At 35.0% G+C, this 18,924-nt stretch overlaps 1 protein-coding gene across 1 annotated transcript in view; it reads right to left on the bottom strand.

Annotated features, from left to right (window-relative positions):
* Positions 1-10,788, bottom strand: part of LOC129942778 (protein hedgehog) — a 38,032-nt gene extending 27,244 nt beyond the window's left edge. The window contains exon 1 of the mRNA XM_056051847.1: positions 10,195-10,788. Coding sequence (XP_055907822.1) covers positions 10,195-10,539 — 345 coding nt within the window. The 5' untranslated portion in view covers positions 10,540-10,788. The remainder of the gene's footprint in view (positions 1-10,194) is intronic.
* Between the last annotated feature and the right edge of the window lie 8,136 nt (positions 10,789-18,924).

Below are 18,924 nucleotides of genomic sequence, written 5' to 3'. Positions count from 1 at the left end.
AGCAACAACCAAATATTTGTTAAGGAAAAAACATAACATTGTATTCAAACGCTACCCAGGTTGCTATCGTGCGTCGTTGGTCGTCGCGTCGGTCGTCATCGTTGCAAGCGTAAAATATCTCGCATGCGGTAACCAACAGACAGAGATACATCATGCACATGAAACCTTGTGTCCACTTAATGTCAGTCTAGATTAATTTGTGCAATTAATTAGAACATAATGCAGTCCAGGAGATCAGGTAAATTCCATCTTAATCCGTCGTTTTATAGTTTCTTATTTTTTTTTTTACTTTTTTACGTCACGTTCCTCAATTTGTCCATCTTATTTTATTGGGGATGGTAAATGACGTTAAAGAATGATGCTAGACCTGTCAGATGACTATGACGATTATGATGATGATGCTACTTGACACTTGACGAAGTTTCTAGGTTTATTGTTGATGTTTTATAGCGCCATTTATTGAAAGTTTGACCTGTCTGACATTCGATAAATCTGAAGAAGTATACTTTGGGTGAATTTTGTGGAACATTCCAACATAACATCAAGAATTTAAATTTAAAACAAATTCAAAATGATTTTCCGATTATAGCTTCAAGATGCTGTTCGACAAAAACAAAGCTATGCTTTCAATTAATCAGAGTTTAACAATCATACACATATACACATGTAAGTTTAGGTCTTGAAACCAGCTTCTTATTTGAAACTGCTAAAAACATAATTATAATATTTCATTTTGTTTGTTTCTTGTTGTTTTAACGTCATCTTTAAATACAAGCCGAACAATGAGTTGATGTTACTTTAAACCAAAGTGAAAGGAATTTTTAATTAAAAACTAAAACAATCAAATTGACAAATGACTTCTTTTGATGAAATTAATTTAAACAACAAAAAAAAAACATTGAAATTTACATTCATATTTGCTTCCTTTTATGTAAAGTTTGATTTAAAGTTTAGTAGTTTAAGAGAAGCATAAGAGATTTGTCACTATTTTGACAATCTCTGTTTATTTATGTTGTCTTTAATTATTCAATTTTAAAGACAAAACAATCACGACATATGCCGTTCATTAAAGTAACAAGTATGTGTTTTTTTGTATTAATTGTGGTCTCTGGTTGGGCGCCACTTAAGCTTGATGTTCTTATAAGACAGTTTCAACACGCTTTTTGTTTCAGGATTCTAATCGATTTTAAATACAAAACAATCACGACATATGCCGTTCAGTAAAGTAACAAGTATGTGTTTTTTTTGTATTAAGTGTGGTCTTTGGTTGGGCGCCACTTAAGCTTGATTTTCTTTTAAGACGGTTTCAACACGCTTTTTGTTTCAGGTTTTTTAATTAGGCGCCACGTTATTAAAAAACTCATTATAAGAAATAGAAAAACACATAATCTAGTTTTTGTTTATAAAGCGAACGTTTGCCATTTAGGACTTTTTTTTGAAACTCGATACATGTGACAATTTTTCCCCACAAACTATTGACGAAACATGGCAAAAAAAAAGAACTTATATCTACATTTTGCAAATTCGTGTCGCTAATCTTAATATATTGCGGATTAATTTACACACAGACCCGTGGTGATATCAATATCACACGCGGAATTTTCGAATTTGATATCTTTTTGTATAGGATTTGCACAAAATTAATACCATTTTTATACATACGAGTATTTCTCGTGTCTCCCACTGTGAGCTAATGCGTATAGAGTGGTGAACTGTGTGTCTCTATCTCTGCCGTCTTCGTCTCCCTTTGATGCCTTTGATCGAAATGTGATAGACGTGATAGTTTTGCGCAGAGATATTATGTGCGCTGTTCCCACGGCCCCATGCACATTTCTAGTAAATCAAAACAAAACCACAAATCCAACATGACATCATTCACAATGAAGCCGCCATATCGCCATCGAAGTCGGTCGAAGAAGTCGATCATGATGAAAGTGTTATTGGTAACCGTATATAAGACGAAGGTTAACGTCAGAATATAACGACCGTGCGACAACCAACGAGCGACCGATGACGACGATGACGACGATGACGAGCGGCGATGATGATCCTTCTTTCAGCGCAAATGTGAAGAAATCCCTACTCGCCCGAATTAATTTATACCCTAATACTCTGTCTACATACATATACATTTGTATCTATCTGAATGTGGAGGCTGTGTAATGTTGTGAAGTACCAAAGACACATCCAGATCCACAAGGATCGAGTTACATTTTGTTGATGAAATGTTTTGTGCGATGTTAAACATTATAATACTTCTGGAGTGGAGATGGTCAGTAATCATCATCATCATTTGGATTGTCGTCTCCTCTCACCATGTCATCGAATATCGACATATCTACCTCCATATCCAAATTCTTAACATACATATATTATAATCACACAAAACAAAAAGTGAAATCACTTAAAATTAAAGAAGAAACAAATAAACCGAAGATTATCTTCTCCATTTGGATGACTTCGAATTGTTGGTTTCACAAGATAAGGGATCCATTAAGAGGAGGTCTCCTTTCTTTTATTATCTTAAGCTCTCCACCTTGAGGTTCTTAGTTTTTTTTTATTTTTATTGATATTAAAATTCATTATGATTATTATTAGAGACGTGAATTTCAAACACCAGTGTCACGACACTATACGTGTATGGCATTAAAACAGAGGCGCTTAAATATCACAGCTTTTCAAGATAAGATTCCCGAATATTTTGAGGGATTTGTTTGTTGTTTGATTTTGTTTTTCTTTCGGAACACATCAAAAGAAATGAGGAGTCAAAATTAATCATCGGTTTCTTTTTTTGCAAAATTAAACATAAATAGATTGAAGTTAGATAAAAATAGAGGTTGGGGTGTGACTCACTACGATAACTTCCCATGTACTTTTTCTTATAAAAAGCCAAAAATGTAACTCGAAAGTTGACAAAAAGTATCCAATCAATTTATTAAAGTTTAAACTAATTTCTTTCGAGATTTAGTCATAAAGGTTTATCCATTTTGTGGTTTTAAAACTATAGAACTGGACATTTGTCAAAATAAGTTATTAAAACAATTTTTTTTCAGTTGAAATTCTTACATTCACGACGCACACAAATTGTTAGAATCTACTACAAAAATGGTGAATCTACCATCGTCCAGATGCGCAATCAATTGGAAAAATTGTGAAGAAATTTGAAGAGATTGGATTGGTCATAGATATTATAAGACGTACCACTGAAAATATCGCTGCTGTGAGTGAAAGCGTTGTCAAAGACCCGAATGAGTTTAGTTTAGTTTATTCATGAAACAGAGATTACATTGATCATCTTACAGACTACTTAAAATTAAAATTAAATTAATATTTAAACAAAGCAAACAATAAATAAATAAAACATACATTAATAAATAAATAAATGTCAATTAGTATTAAGGAAAATGAACAGAAGTTTATTTTTTAAGGTGACTCTAATTAAAATCTATTTCATTAGACACAGAATTGGTTTCTCTAACACAGCGAGTTACAGACTTATTAACAGCGTATTTAACCCTAAAGTAACTTACGTGGAATAGATCATAATCTCTAAGTTGACGAGGAGGTATATTTAATTCTATTAAAGGTGGAAGGTATAGGCAGTTGATATGATGCAACAGAATATCACGAATAAATAAAACAGAGAAGATTTTCAAGTGACTGTAAACCGATAAGTTTGCATCTCCTAGCATAAGAAGGAACTTCAATATTCCATCCAAGATTCCATACAACAAACCTAGTGAAATTCTTTTGGACTCTTTCAATTTTTGTAAAATAATCTATCTAAAATAGATCTTACGTATAATAATAAAATAAAATAATAAAAAAGAGATTTAATAGTCTAAGGGTCTGAAAAGTCTGAATTAAGCCTATTAATCAGGCATGTCATTAATAAATATAAGAAATAGTAAGGGTCCCAGGTGACTACCTTATGGGACTCCTGATGACACATGTACAGGAGTAGAGAGAAAATTTCCAATGGATACATATTGAATGCGTCCTATAAGATAAGATTTCAACCACTGCAAAATATTTGAATGAAAACCAATTCTTAATAGTTTATTCAGTAGAATAGTGTGGCTGACTCTACCAAAGTCAGTATAGATGACGTCAACCTGATACCCTGCCTCAATTTTAGTGAAAATGGAAAGGTTAATAGTTGTCGACCTGCCCGATACAAAGCCATGCTGGAAAGGCGATATTACTTCCTTGAGTAAAAATGAAAACTTATCACACACAAGTTTTTCAAAAAGTTTTGGATTGGTGGACAGTTTGAAGATTGGACGGTAGTTAGAATTTTCCTGTTTGGTTCCTGCTTTACGAATGTGTCAATTCCTCGTCGTTCTCAGGAAATAGGACTGTTTTATTACACATTATGGCGTATTTTGCATTTGGAACTACACCTACATTCATAAAAAGTCCAGCTCACACATTAACTGAATCCAGCTGACCATTCAAAATGTGAGTCGTAGATACTTCGATTGGGTGCTTGGACAATAGTCGGTGGGCGTCGATTTTTCGAACACAAGAAAACTTCAGCGACGAAGCTCTTTCTCTTATGTTAAAAACCAAATTGTCTATTTTGAAATTCCTCAAGTAATTGAAGAGAGGTCATAACAATCCAAAAAAGTCACTGATTGGTCCGGAGGTGTGATTGGACCATACTTCTTCAAAAACGACAATAGTTCCGTCAGAGAGTTATGGTCATCCGATAATCTACTTTTTTTGCAAATATGGTTTTATTGCAAGAGAAATTTCCTCGCAGGGTATTTTCTCGTCGTGGCAATATCAACTGTCCACCAAGATCATGCGATTTGAGAACACTAAACTTTTTTTGTAGGGTTATGCGAAAGACCGTGTTTATGCAGATTAACCTGCAACTCTTGAACACTTAGAAACCAACATTTCTCAAGTTATAGCTGAGAAAAGTCAAAAAGTGGTCGAAAATTACCTTAGAAGAATCGAAGCTTGCATCAATTCGGACGGTGGTCACTTAAATGATGTTGTGTTTCACACATAGTGTTTCCGCTACTTATTTGAAATCGATATCTTTACTTGTACTTAGGGTGCCTCGACCGGACTTTAATAAAGAAATCAATGTGAGCAAAGGTTCAGAACTTATTTAGTTTAACCATTCAACTATGCCTTGCTACCATTTTCAAAGTTAAACTAAAATTAATTATTATTATTCAGGATTTAAATCAACTTTGGCATCAGAAAGCAGAGCAGTAGAGGTATCATTTATCCAAAAAATTAACTGTCGCAATCATTTCAAATATACAATTGATCTACAAAAGATCTGCTTAATCTTTTTCGACTGCTATACAACTAAAGGTTTTTTTGTCACCAAACATGTTTAATTCATATACACATTGGTAGTAAAAATACAAAAAAAAATTCTAATAAATAATTTTTATCTAAGAAATAAATTATCAAGACCAAAATTATTTGTGCAAACACCATTTTTCATGTTTGTGTCAAATAAATTTCCAACTTAGTCATTGATGTTCGTTTGGTCTTAAAGTAATAAATCGTATCAGTTTATTGGACTTTATCTCATTTTACAACTTTAAAACCACCCATGGTTCATAGAGACAAACTTCTCCCCATTCATGCTGGTTATGATTGGGAGTAGTAGTGGTTCTATAGATAACTTAAGGCGTATAACATCTAGCCTAGTCATAAGATTGCTGTGCAAAATAAAAAAAATGTCATTAGGCATTATATTTCCTCTGCTTGTTCGTGTAGTTTAAGTCTTTTTTGAATTAAGGATAGATTTATTATTTTAATCAAAATTCATTCTGGAACACCACAGGGTTGTTGTTTAGTTCCTTTTATGTTTTTTCTTCAAAGTTATTACAATTAATGACAGGAAGAACTTAAATTAATTCACTTTGATTATAAATAAATACACAAATACATCACAAACGTCAGGTAAACAGCGGCAGTAAATTTGTATCTTAATATAGAGTTTCAGCTTAATTTTTTTTTTTTTTTATAGAATCACGTATGTGATTACTAATCTACCTTAAGCTCCCCTTCCACTTGAAACGGACTACCTTATCGATTTGTCTGATCTTTTTTTTACTAACTTAATGGTATTAATATACTGTGGTAACACGCTGTCCCAACTCATGTATTATCGCATCAAGGTAAATATTTAAACAAAAGTACTTACTACTTACTGATTTAAAAAACAAAAATAATATAAACCTATGTTTTTCTATGCATTTATCTTGCCCCACAATATAAATATAGGCACATTTATTTGATCCCCCCTTTGAGCCACCCATCAAAACAAAATAAAATAACGGTATATGGAATGAATTTAAAACCCACTCACGTTGGCCTTATCGCCCGCTTCATCGAAATGATAAGACAACAACATTTATATAGAGAACAGAAAAAGAAAACATGACAACAACGTTCAATCAACCGTGTTATCAAAACAAATCCAGAAGGAATGTGTTGCACGCTGCCGCAACGTCCAACGTCCGTCGACGTGCGTCGCGTCGCTCCTAAGCTCTTGTTATTACTTTTATTATTGTCGTTGTCAAGTTGATCCCAATTAATCACACCTATTCACTTGAAATATTTCTTTTCTATTTTTTAGTGAATTAATTTCAACTTTCAATTTTAATTAATTCTCCAAACATATCATAAAATCATCATTATTTGATTCAAATTAAATAATAGTTACTCAATTTGATAAAAAAAAACCTCTTTCGTTCATCACAAATTAATTTGCAAAATTACATCCTCTTAGTTGGCCGATAAAGAAGACTTAACTAGGTATTACTAAGATACTTAGTTGTTATCAGTTATTATACCTTATCGAAGTCCATATCTTTGAAATAAATAACGTTTTGTTGGTGGTAATGATTGATTGTGATAATAAATTACGTGTTTAATTTCATCGATATATGGGAATTCTTCGTTTATGCAAAATCACGGCCTTGTGACACATTTTCAAAACTAATACAAAACTAAAAATCATATCAACTTGCTTCGTCATTTTTAGAATGATAAGTCTCTAAGGTTTTAGTTTTACAACTTGAGTTTTTCGATTCATATAATAGTCATGAATGACATGTGGTAAATATAAATTTTAAGGGATTTGAAAATTGACAGGGGCTTAGATAGTAATAATAGTAATACATATGATGAATAACTATGGTGACTGTACATAAATAATTAAAATTAACAAATAATTGCGCTAATAATGACGAGACTATTTATTAATAATGATTTTATTAATGAATTCGTACACTCAAGATATTGATTTATTTGTGTTGCTAGTTTCTTTTATTGACTCAATTCAAAACAAATTGGGCATTTTAATGTTATCTTGAAAATGTTTTCGTAACTAAAAAAAAATGATGTATGATATGTTTTATTGAGATCCTTTTTCAGGTTTAATCGGAAATACTTCAGTTATTCAAAAGATTAGTTCGTAATAAATTTAAAAAACAAATGCATTATTCTATTGATCACGAGAAAAATAAAAAACCTTAACTGTCCACATGTAGCTACAACAGTTATAACTCAATTTTTCGTATCTTATTTCGGACACAAATATTCAGCTGATCTACAAGCTGACATAAAATAAAATTTAATTTTGAGAAATTAGGGAATTTTTTAAGGTTACTAAATAGAAGAGTGTTAAAACTCAAATCAAGCGACAAAACAAAGTAATTAAACAATGTTTAATTAAAGCTCCAACAAGAGGGTTCAAATTTTAAGTTTCCAAAATTTCCTTAAACAATGAATATTGGTCCAAAATTAATATCAACAACGACAAATTTTAAATTTAAGAGTGTTAAGATTTTAAAGCTACAAAAAGTTTCCAAAATTTCCATAAACTATCAACATTGTTTCAAAAATAATAAAAATAATCTACACAACGACACATTTTAAATTAAAGTCTCAAGAAGAGTGTCGAAAAAAAATTAAAAGCGACGAAACAAAGTTTTCAAAATTTCCTTAAACTATTAATTTTCTTCCAAAAATAATCTCAACAACGAAACATTTGTAATTAGAGCTCAAGAAAAGTGTTAAAGTTTCAAAGCCTCAAAACAAAGTTGTCAAAACTTCCTTAAACTATAAATATTTTTTCAAAAATTATTCCAACAAACACAATTTTTAATTTAGAACCCCAAGAAAAGGGTTAATATTTTAATGCGATGAAACAAGGTTTCCAAAATGTAATAAAACTATAAATATTGTTCTGAAAATAATCTCAACACCGACACATTTTTAAATAAAGTCCCAGGAAAAGGGGTTCAAATTTTAAAGCGACAAAACAAAGTTTTCAAAATGTTCTTAAACTATGAATATTGTTTCAAAATGATTTCAACAACTACACAATTTTAATTAAAGTCCTAAGAAGAGTGTCCAAATTTTGAAGCGACGAAACAATGTTGATAAAATGTAACTAAACTATGAATATTGTTCCAAAAATAATCTCAACAACGAACATATTTTAATTAAGGCCCCAAGGAGATGGATACAAATTTAAGTTTCCAAAATTTCCTCAAACAATGAATATTGTTCCAAAAACAATCTCAACAACAAAAAATAATTAATTAAAGCCCCAAAAAGATGGTTAACATTTTAAGTTTCCAAAATGTTCTTAAACAATGAATATTGCTCCAAAATTAATATCAAAAACTAAACATTTTAAATTAAAGTGTGTTGACATTTTAGTTTCAACAAGTTTCCAAAACTTCCATAAACTTTAAATATTGATTCAAAAATAATCTCAAAAAAAAACAATTTTTAATTTAAAGCCCCAAGAAGAGTGTTAAAATTTTAAAGCGAAGAAACAAAGTTTCTCTAATTTCCTGAATTTCCAGAAAAAATCTAAAAACTAATTTTGTATTTAGAGCCCATTATTGCGTTTTTGTGGAAAAATCAAACTTGAAAATTCATTATAAACAAATTTAAATTTATCTTTGCCCTTTAATTGAGGCCTATCTACCAGGCCTCCCAGATAAAGCTATGTATTTATCAAAAAATGCGTTATATTTTCAGAACCAAAATCCAAACATTATTTCGCTATAAGAAAACTCATTTTGAACAATTTTGGGACAAAATACAGCGGATGAATTAATTTTCGGGAATTCTACGTACATTATTGATAACTTAGCTTTCATATCTTTTTATATTTAAAATTCAAGTTAATATTGATTGATTTTTTCAGATTTTTTGAATAAGAATTCAGTTTACAAATTATCGAATAATTCATAATATGATATCTCTGAGGTCTACCAAATAAAACAATCCGCGTTAGCAGATTTTTGATTGAGAAAATTGAGAAATTTAAATGAATATTGTAAAAAAAATTAAGTGTTTTTAAGTCGCTGTTTATTCAAGTTCATATTTTAACTACGATGCTAGTACTTTCAAAAAAGTAAATTATACATTTTAAAGTTTTATCACTTTAGGTTTTTCAATCGTCAGTTTCCGCCAAGTCATAAATAAATAAAACTGCGAATACTATCTAAAAGTAGTCATTTTGATTAAATCCTAATTGTAATCCCTTAGTTTATTTCTATTTATTTCTCACAATTAAAATTACATGTGCATATTGTTGAAACGCAAATATAATTACGACCTTTCATAATCAACTTAAAATTCTTTTTAAAAGCTTCATAAAATCAAACTAGACATGAACTGACTCACATCTAATATATCTTTATAACAAAAAAACTCGTATTAATGAATCAATTACACATTTTTAGCAATTAAAAAAATACATATATTTCTACACCAAAGTACCTACGTTATCTGTACAATAAAACCATTAAAATTCTATCAATAAACCAATAGCGTATTTTCCCCCTTGTAGGTACATATCTAACCGAACGATATTTTACTAAAGTAGATAGATAAACAAAATAAAATGATTGGTTTTGCAATCATTTGTTTGTAAACATCAGTCCACATTAAGTTTAAAAAATAAAAAAGCACAAAAATGATATGAAATAACGGATAAAGTTGTGTTTCTTTCAAATTATCATAAAGCCAACTAGAATGGCTACGCGTTTAATTCATTCACTGCTTTCAATCTCAGATCACAGATAGTTCTATCACAACCCATAAAATTACTGTATCTCTACTCCGAATGCATAATTAGATTTAAATTAAATCAAATCAATTCGAAAAAATCGCATAACTGATTAAATTTCTTACCTGTGTCATAACACGATCAGCGCCAGTACCCTCTTCGTCCTTAAATATTATATCCCTATTGTAATTTGGTACTAGATCCTTGAATTTGGCATCATCCCGATTTATTCGGCCCTCATTCAAGCCCGACGCCCCTAACGTATTTTCCGACATATTCGGTACGTGTTGTTTGAATACGAGCGGGGTGAGCTTACGATTTTTCCGGGGTCCCCCAATACCCCGACCCGGTCCGCACGCATGCACTGATGTTGTGAATATTGTCACTAAAATTAAAATGGCAAGGATGTGTTTACTAGATGGCAGCAGCAGCGTGCTGATTTTTTGTGAAATTTTACTCATTTGTTTCATTTTTATTTGTGTTAATATTTTATTTAAATAATAACGATTTATTCGTTTTTATTTTTCCCCTAAAAAAACTTCTCAACACTTTTATTTAAATTGAAGTAGATAGACAGATATATGTATTATATTTTTTTAAACACCGTTATATGCACATATTTTCTAGTTTCCACTTCATCACTTATTTCTCTTGATTTAAGTTTGACTTTAACGGTTATTTTTTCAAAATAAATTAGAGCGAAAAGCACCTGTTCGATTCGTTTAAATCAAATAAAAACAAAACTATACAAATCTTAACCGCGCGATATTTTTAAATATTCAAAATTAAACAGCAAGTTTAAACGACAGAAGATACCTACTTTGTTCGACGAAAAATTACCGTAATTCGTGCTTCGTTACCATGCTATTCCAAGAGAATGCGTTTAGGGAGGAAAAATGTCCTGCGTGTCTCTTGTGCTGTGGTGTTCTTTTGCGTGTGTTTAAACCTCGCTCGCGCCCAGCATTACAACTGATTGACAAATGACATATCGTCGTTCACATTTTGTCTGCAAGGGTGCCAATCTTCGCTATATAGCCTCTGCTCTGCTCTGCCAGTCATGGGGTAAAGTAAGCGTTCAAACAACGGTCTTTGTATTGTGTGTGAGTGGGCTAGAGTGTACGTGTGATTGGGAATACCTTTCGTTCTTTCCCCTTTACTCACCTTATCATTGCAAACATATCTTTTCCTCACACTAATCGATTACCTGGGCAAAACACCGCTGAGCTGCACGATCGGCTATCGGCATTTGGCAGGGAGATAGAGAGAAACAGCTATAGCCGACTTTTTACTCTCGTAGATAGACTTAACGAAAGTCTCAACAATTCGTTCAGTTTCTCCATTCAAATTGGTGCCGTGTTTTTGAAAGTGGTGGTGAGCTGGAGGCGTGGCATGGGGTATTGTGTTTGGGTATATGAAAAGATAGTTTGTGAATGAAATTGGGCTTTAAGACTGCGACTATACGTATACCATATACTGGGATATATAACGACGATGACGAGCAGACAATAAGAAAAGACACTGGAATTTGGAAGTTTTAAGATTGAATATTGAAGATTGAAGATGGAAGCTGGAAGCTTTGCTTTATATCTGGTTTTGTAAAATTCTTGTTTTTAGGATGCGTGCAGATAGATGTTTTTTGTTTTGTTTGTTTGACAGCAACCAGCAACAGCAACTGCAAGTTTTTGAAGCGAGTTTTTGGTTTTGCACGCGGCCATGTATACCTAAGTACCTAGGTAGTAGGTACATACCTTAATGAGAAGAGAGAAAAGGTAAGTCGTCTTCGACTTGGTCTTCGTTGTCGTAGTCGTTGCTCTTGCTCGTCGTCGCCTTTTGCACATGGAGTTAGGTACATATATGTATTTAGGTGGTTGGTGTGGTGTATAATGAGGCTTATTACTGTGTCATTCGCTGTTAATTGGTTTATTGGTCTCTTTTGGTCGATGTTTACGTGTACTTGGTGATGATAAGTGGTTTTGACGTTTTTTCTTAGGCCCCGAATTGAATAAGATAGGGTGAGGTTCTACCGGCTTTTGGTTTAATCTTGTCAACCATTCATGGAAATTGGAAATGAAGTGTTGTTTTATTGAATATAATACCATTTTTCTTGTGTTTAAAAGTTTTTTTTTGATACCTACTCTGTGGGACATGATCTGGTTTGTTCTTTTATACCAATACCTATATATCGGTGTTCAAAAAAGAATGAATCAATGGGCATAGAACATGGAAATCGATCGATAATGGACTGATCATCGAATTAAATAGGTATACATAGGTATTCCTATAAGCATCAGGTAGGCAGGCAGGTATAGAAGGTACGTGAAGAACCTAAGAGCAAAAATGGTGGGACTGGGGCCTTGCATCAGTGAAAAAGATGGAGGATGCAGCAGGAATGTCGAATGTTGACCTTAAATATTCCGGAAGTGGTAAGTATATTTTCTCAAAATAAGCAAACTGGTGTTGGATGTTCTCTTTTATTATTTGTGCACGAATTTATAATTTCATTCTTTATTTTTCATTATTCTTTCATTTACTATGTTTATGGTTTCTTATAATCTGGATATCAACTTAATATTTTGTTTGAGAATTGCAACATTTTATTGAAAATATAAATTCATCATTGGATTTCATTTTATTTAGTGAAGGTACTTATAAACGTTTCCAAACCATTTTACATGTTGAATCTCTTATTTTTTTTCATATTCATTCTTATACCTACATAGGTAGGTTTTAATTGTAGATATCTATCTTTAAAATAAAACTTCAGTATCTAAGTTAATACGGCCACGCAGAATTGTTTATGAATTTTCGTCATTAGTTTGAGATGATATGTTCTTTTATTTATTTTTACTTATTTTCATGAATATGCTACTTATTCTACAATTTTCACAACTTTGTCTATATAAAATATCCACAAGGTTTTCCATGTTAATAGAAGGAAATGGTTAGCTGAGAACAAGAACATAGCACTTTAAAAAATATTCAATTTTTTGACTTCTCTGTCATATTTAAAGTTTGTACAAAATAAATTTTCCAAAGTTCTCGGGAGTCATTTCGTTATTTCCAAAACGATAATCGGCTGGACGATTATTATTAACGATATCATCAGTAATTTGCTTCACACAATTTTATCACTACCGTCTCATCAATCGTTTTCAGTAAAAGTTTTTTTAGTGAATTTCTAATCTTCTATGTTCTATCTTTTATATATATAAAAATATATTGCTGTTCGTTAATCTCACTAAAACTCGAGAACGACTGAACGGATTTATCTTATCTTAGTCCTGAAATGTTCGTGGAGGTCTAGGGAAGGTTTAAAAGGCGAGAAAAAATCGAATAGTTTCCGGCAAAACCTTAAAAACAGCCCATTTCTTTTTCCCATACAAATGTTTTGTAGAGTCAATTTGAATTTCACTCACTGTTGTCTAAGCAATTTAGGTGAGTTACTAACGTCAAAGAGTCAATATGCAATTTATTACCGCTGCATAAAGTTCAAATTCAATCATATCTATGAAAATAGTCTTCGCGTGCGCTTTGGAGGATTTAATGTTTCCTTGATGCTCTCGTAGGCTCCGAAAAAAACGTTCTTAATTGCATTGCTTTTGGCGAGGATCAAAATGCGAAATGATGTTGCTCTAGCGTTGGATTTATCTGGAATAGCTGCAACTCTGATAGAAGGCGGATGAAATGCGCATTCTGCCTTGAAATTACCATTAAACATGCAAATCACCGAAACACCAATTTGTAACATCGCCAAAAATAGCACAATGGCCAAGATCCTACAGGTATGCAAATTAATTGTTTGAGATGAATGCATAATGGTCCATAAGAGGTCACTGGAGGCGCTGGACAGAACATTAAAAAATCTTCGTGACAACCAAAATATTTTTTTTCCAGTTATTCCCCGATCAACTGTTGCTGATAAACTAAATGCATTCCTAAAACCATCGAATTTGTGGCACCAAGTAAAGACATTGATGTTCAAATGGTAGACATGTGCATTCAAGAGGACACAAGCGTCCACAGGTTTTTTTCAAAACCCACCTCTGTCTATCAACTCCTACTCTCACCTCCCCGCGGTGAACATCGGGTGCCTAGTACCTCAACTGGAGATTGGGTTCCAACCCCAGTGGAAAGTTGTTGGGGGCAGCAAACGAGAGAGGGGGGGAGAGGTGTTTCCACTAAGGCTCCTCTCCTTATCCAGGCGGCAGCGGACGAATTCTCGAGATAGAATCAACGGTGGCGTCTACAGTTCCAGTAAGGTCGAACTACTTAGTGAACACCTTATAGGGCTTCTTCGACATATTCGGAGCCCAGGCCTATAAGGAGCGGTTCATCCGGCTCCCCTTCCTTGGAGTTATACTAAGGATCTGGCCCTCCAGGTTGGGGGTTGTGCCGTCGGGGTGACTTCCTGGCCACGTAAAAATATCATAGTTTCGAAGCAACAACAAGCCTCGGATACGGACGGATTCACTGTTGACAACCCACGCAAACGAAATAAGGACAACGAACTTCGGATATGTACGTGGAATGTTAGGTCCCTTAACAGACCACGTGCAGCCGAACAATTAGCGGAAGCCCTAAACTGCTGCAAGGCAGATATTACAGCCATCCAAGAAGTGCGATGGGATGGACCGGGTAAACGCAAACTAAAAGACTGCGATATCTACTACGGCGACTGCTACCGAGAACAAAGACAGCGTCTATTTGGGTGTGGATTTGTTGTTGGAACTAGGCTCAGGCAAAAAGTCTTGAGTTTCAACAGTGTGAGCGAGCGCATCACGACAATCCGCATCAAGGCTAAATTCGCCAACATAAGCCTAATATGCGCGCATGCCCCAACAGAGGAGAAAGATGAAGACACCAAAGATATGTTCTTCGAGCTCTTGGACAGGACATATGAGCAGTGCCCTGGCTATGACATTAAAATTGTCTTAGGAGATTTTAATGCCAAGCTAGGAAGAGAAGACATCTTTGGTGGCATAATCGGGAGATACAGCCTGCACGACACTACCTCCGACAACGGATTCAGGCTGGTCGATTTCGCTGCGGGGCGAGACGTTCTGGTAGCTAGTACACAGTTCACGCATCTTAATATCCACAAGGGGACATGGAAATCTCCTGATCAATCAACCGTCAACCAGATTGACCACATTGCGATTGACGCACGACACTTCTCCAGTATCCAGGATATCCGAACATTCCGAGAGGCCAACATTGACTCGGACCACTACCTCGTTGTAGCCAAGGTACGGCTACGGATATCCCGATCCAAGCCAAAACAAGGAAGTACTGTGAGAAGATTCGACGTTAGACGGCTACAATCGCAAGAGACTGCCATGTCCTTTTCCGATCGAGTCTCTAATAACCTCCTAAGGAGTCCTATGCTTCCTGCATTAAGCATTGAAAACCAGTGGCAACATTGCCTTGCAGCCATCAGAGATGCCGCCTCTGAAGTGCTAGGTTTCACACGGCCACCACAGCGAAACCCCTGGTTTGACGACGAATGCCGGCAAGCTCACGCAGCGAAACAAGAGGCATACAAAACGGCGCTGCACAAAAGGACGAGAGCTGCTCGCGAGCTCTACGAGCAGAAGAGGAGAGAGGAACACCGGCTTCTTAGACGGAAAAAAAGAGAGCATGAGAAGCGTGCGATCGAGGAGATAGAGGGATGTCACAACAGGAATGAGGTTCGTAAATTTTACCAAAAGGTAAAAAAAACCTCCCAAGGGTACCAGCCACGAACCGAAGCCTGTAAAGACGATCAAGGGAACATCGTAGTAGAACCACAGTCGATGCTGAGAATATGGAAAGATCACTTCTCCAAATTATATAACGGCGATGACGAACCGAATTCCGCTGTAAGGGAGATAGAACCACTCAACCTCGGCGACGCAGATCAACAATTCCGCCCACCCGACCTTGACGAAGTGAAGATAGCTATATCTAAACTTAAGTCAAACAAAGCTGCTGGAGCTGACGGCATCACCGCCGAACTATTCAAAGCAGCAGGCGATGACTTGGTAGGGAGCATGCACCAACTCATCTGCAAAATTTGGTCGGAAGAAAGCATGCCCGATGAGTGGAATCTCAGCATAGTGTGCCCGATACATAAGAAAGGAGACCCTCTAAACTGCGCCAACTACAGAGGCATCAGTCTCCTTAACATTGCGTATAAGATCCTCTCTGCCGTATTATGTGAACGTCTGAAGCCATTCGTCAACAACCTGATTGGTCCTTATCAGTGTGGCTTCAGACCAGGAAAGTCCACTATCGACCAAATATTCACACTACGGCAGATCTTGGAAAAAACCCAGGAGCTTCAAATCGATACCCACCATCTCTTTATCGATTTTAAAGCCGCGTATGACAGCATCTATAGGGAAGAGCTCTACCGAGCAATGTCTAGTTTTGGCATCCCTGTCAAACTTATCCGTTTGTGCAGAATGACGATGGAGAATGCACGCTGCTCTATCAAGGTCGGAAAAGATCTTACCGATGCATTTGATGTCAAAAAAGGTTTTAGACAAGGCGATGCACTGTCATGCGACTTCTTCAACATCGTTCTGGAAAGAATTGTGCAAAACTCAACCGTCAACACTAGAGGCACAATCTTCCAAAGATCCATCCAATTACTCGGATATGCAGATGATATTGACATAATTGGAAGATCAAAGCGTGATGTCAGTGGAGCGTTTTTGAGCATTGCGACGGAAGCGAAGAAGATGGGTTTAGTGGTCAATGAGGGCAAGACCAAGTATATGCTGTCATCAAAAAAGGACACTGAACGACGACGTCTTGGACAAAACGTCACCATGGACAGCTATAACTTTGAGGTAGTTAAGGACTTTGTCTACCTAGGCACCGCTATTAATGCAGACAACGACACCAGCGCTGAAATCAAACGAAGAATAACTCTTGCAAATCGCTGCTTCTTTGGACTTAGAAGGCAATTGAGAAGTAAAGTCCTCTCTCGAGCATGTAAAATCACCATCTATAAGACACTCATCATCCCGGTTCTCATTTATGGCGCTGAGGCCTGGACCCTGTCAAAGAAAGATGAGAGCGTCTTAGGATGCTTCGAGAGAAAAATTCTTCGGGCGATTTTTGGTCCCATACGCATGGATGGAGAATGGAGGAGAAGATATAACGACGAGCTGTACGGGCTGTACAGCGACACTGACCTAGTTAGCAGAATCAAAGTCCAACGGCTTAGATGGCTAGGTCATGTAGAGCGGATGGACATCAACGCTCCAGCCCGGAAGGTCTTCGAATCCAATCCCGAGGGACGGCGCAGTAGAGGAAGACCGCGACTCAGGTGGCGCACCCAGGTGGGAGAGGACCTCAACCAACTTGGCGTGCGAAACTGGAGACAGCTAGCTAGGGACCGAGCTGGCTGGAGACGCTTGTTGGTTGAGGCCCAGGTCCGCCCCGGACTGTAGCGCCACCTTAAGTAAGTAAGTAAAGACATTCCAATCAGCAACTAACATGCTAGTATTTTTGCAACATGATGAAATTGCAAATGTGTAAATAATAAAGTTAACCGGATTCAACACATTACCCACAGATTTCTGTCACATCACAGATCGATTGAGGCAGTACGAAGTCTGCCGGGTCAGATAGTTATAATTATAAACATGAAAACGACATTTTACAAAGACTTAATAGCCACAAGGATCTATGCTTCAATTCTCAAATGAATTTTTCAAATCACACCATGCGATCACTAAAGTAAACTCTATGTTAGGGTTTGTTGTTCGAAATTCAAAAGATTTCGAAGACCCCTACAATATTCTAAATGTGGTCGGACGAGCCTAGAATAAAGAGCTTTTAATGAATAGTGGTCTTCGAAATCTTTTTCGAAAGCGTCTATAATTTTTCGTATAGAAAAAGTTCAAAAAAGGTTCCCAAGTTTGCCTTACGAAAAATATTTGGTTATTCAAATGTTCCATCTTATGAGACGAGGTGTATTTTAATTGATCTAAAACCTCTTGCTCAGAGAAGAAAATTAAACTCAATACTTTTGCTTTAGATGTCTTGAATTTTAATATTGACTGTTTAGTTTTGTTATCTATGTTTTTTATTTATGCACCTTCTAGAAACTTGCGCCCTCGTGACTGTGATTTTTTAAATGTTCCTTTCCACAGTACTAGCTGTGCTAAGTATAATACTATCACAAGAGATGTTTTGAAACATAAATTAGTAAAGATATGTTTTGAAACAAAAATTAGTAAATTTGTTATAATGCTATAAGTAAATTATGTATGTTATGCAAAAAAAAATAAATTATTTTTGGTTTTGCTACCAAAATTTTCCAGAGTCAATTAGAAATGTCAATAAGTATATTTATCAAAGCACTGATATTTTTATTAACGATACTCATTTTTCAGCGAACAAAATAAGAGCGAGTTGGAAGTTTACAATATTTCTTTTCTAATAAGTATTCAATAAACTTAAATAATAATTTTTACCTTTGAAACACTAATACAAAATGGTACGTACAAAACATTTGTCCAAATAATATCGCCGAAGGTAACACTTACGATTATATCAAAAATGGACTTCATCGTTATCCGTGTGTTGTGGCTCCAAACCAATACAAAACAACAAAACCCGCTGAAACAGAGGACGTCCCAAGAAAACTTCACCTACTCGAATCGACATACAAATTAATTAGAGGAGCTCTTTAGGACCTATTTGCAACATCCACCTTATACAAAAATTACACAGAAGAATAGCTAGGAAAGTTCTATTGCTCAGTAAAAGACTCATAAAACAGCGCATTGAATTCGCAAACTTCAACCAAGAATCATGGAGTCCAAGTAACTGGACAAATCTTTGACAAGATTTGTTGAAGC

This window comes from Eupeodes corollae, chromosome 1 (assembly GCF_945859685.1).
Source record: "Eupeodes corollae chromosome 1, idEupCoro1.1, whole genome shotgun sequence".
Classification (NCBI taxonomy): Eukaryota; Metazoa; Arthropoda; class Insecta; order Diptera; family Syrphidae; genus Eupeodes; species Eupeodes corollae.
The sequence above is the reverse complement of the archived record's forward strand: the minus strand, read 5'-3'. Positions and strand labels throughout refer to the sequence as shown.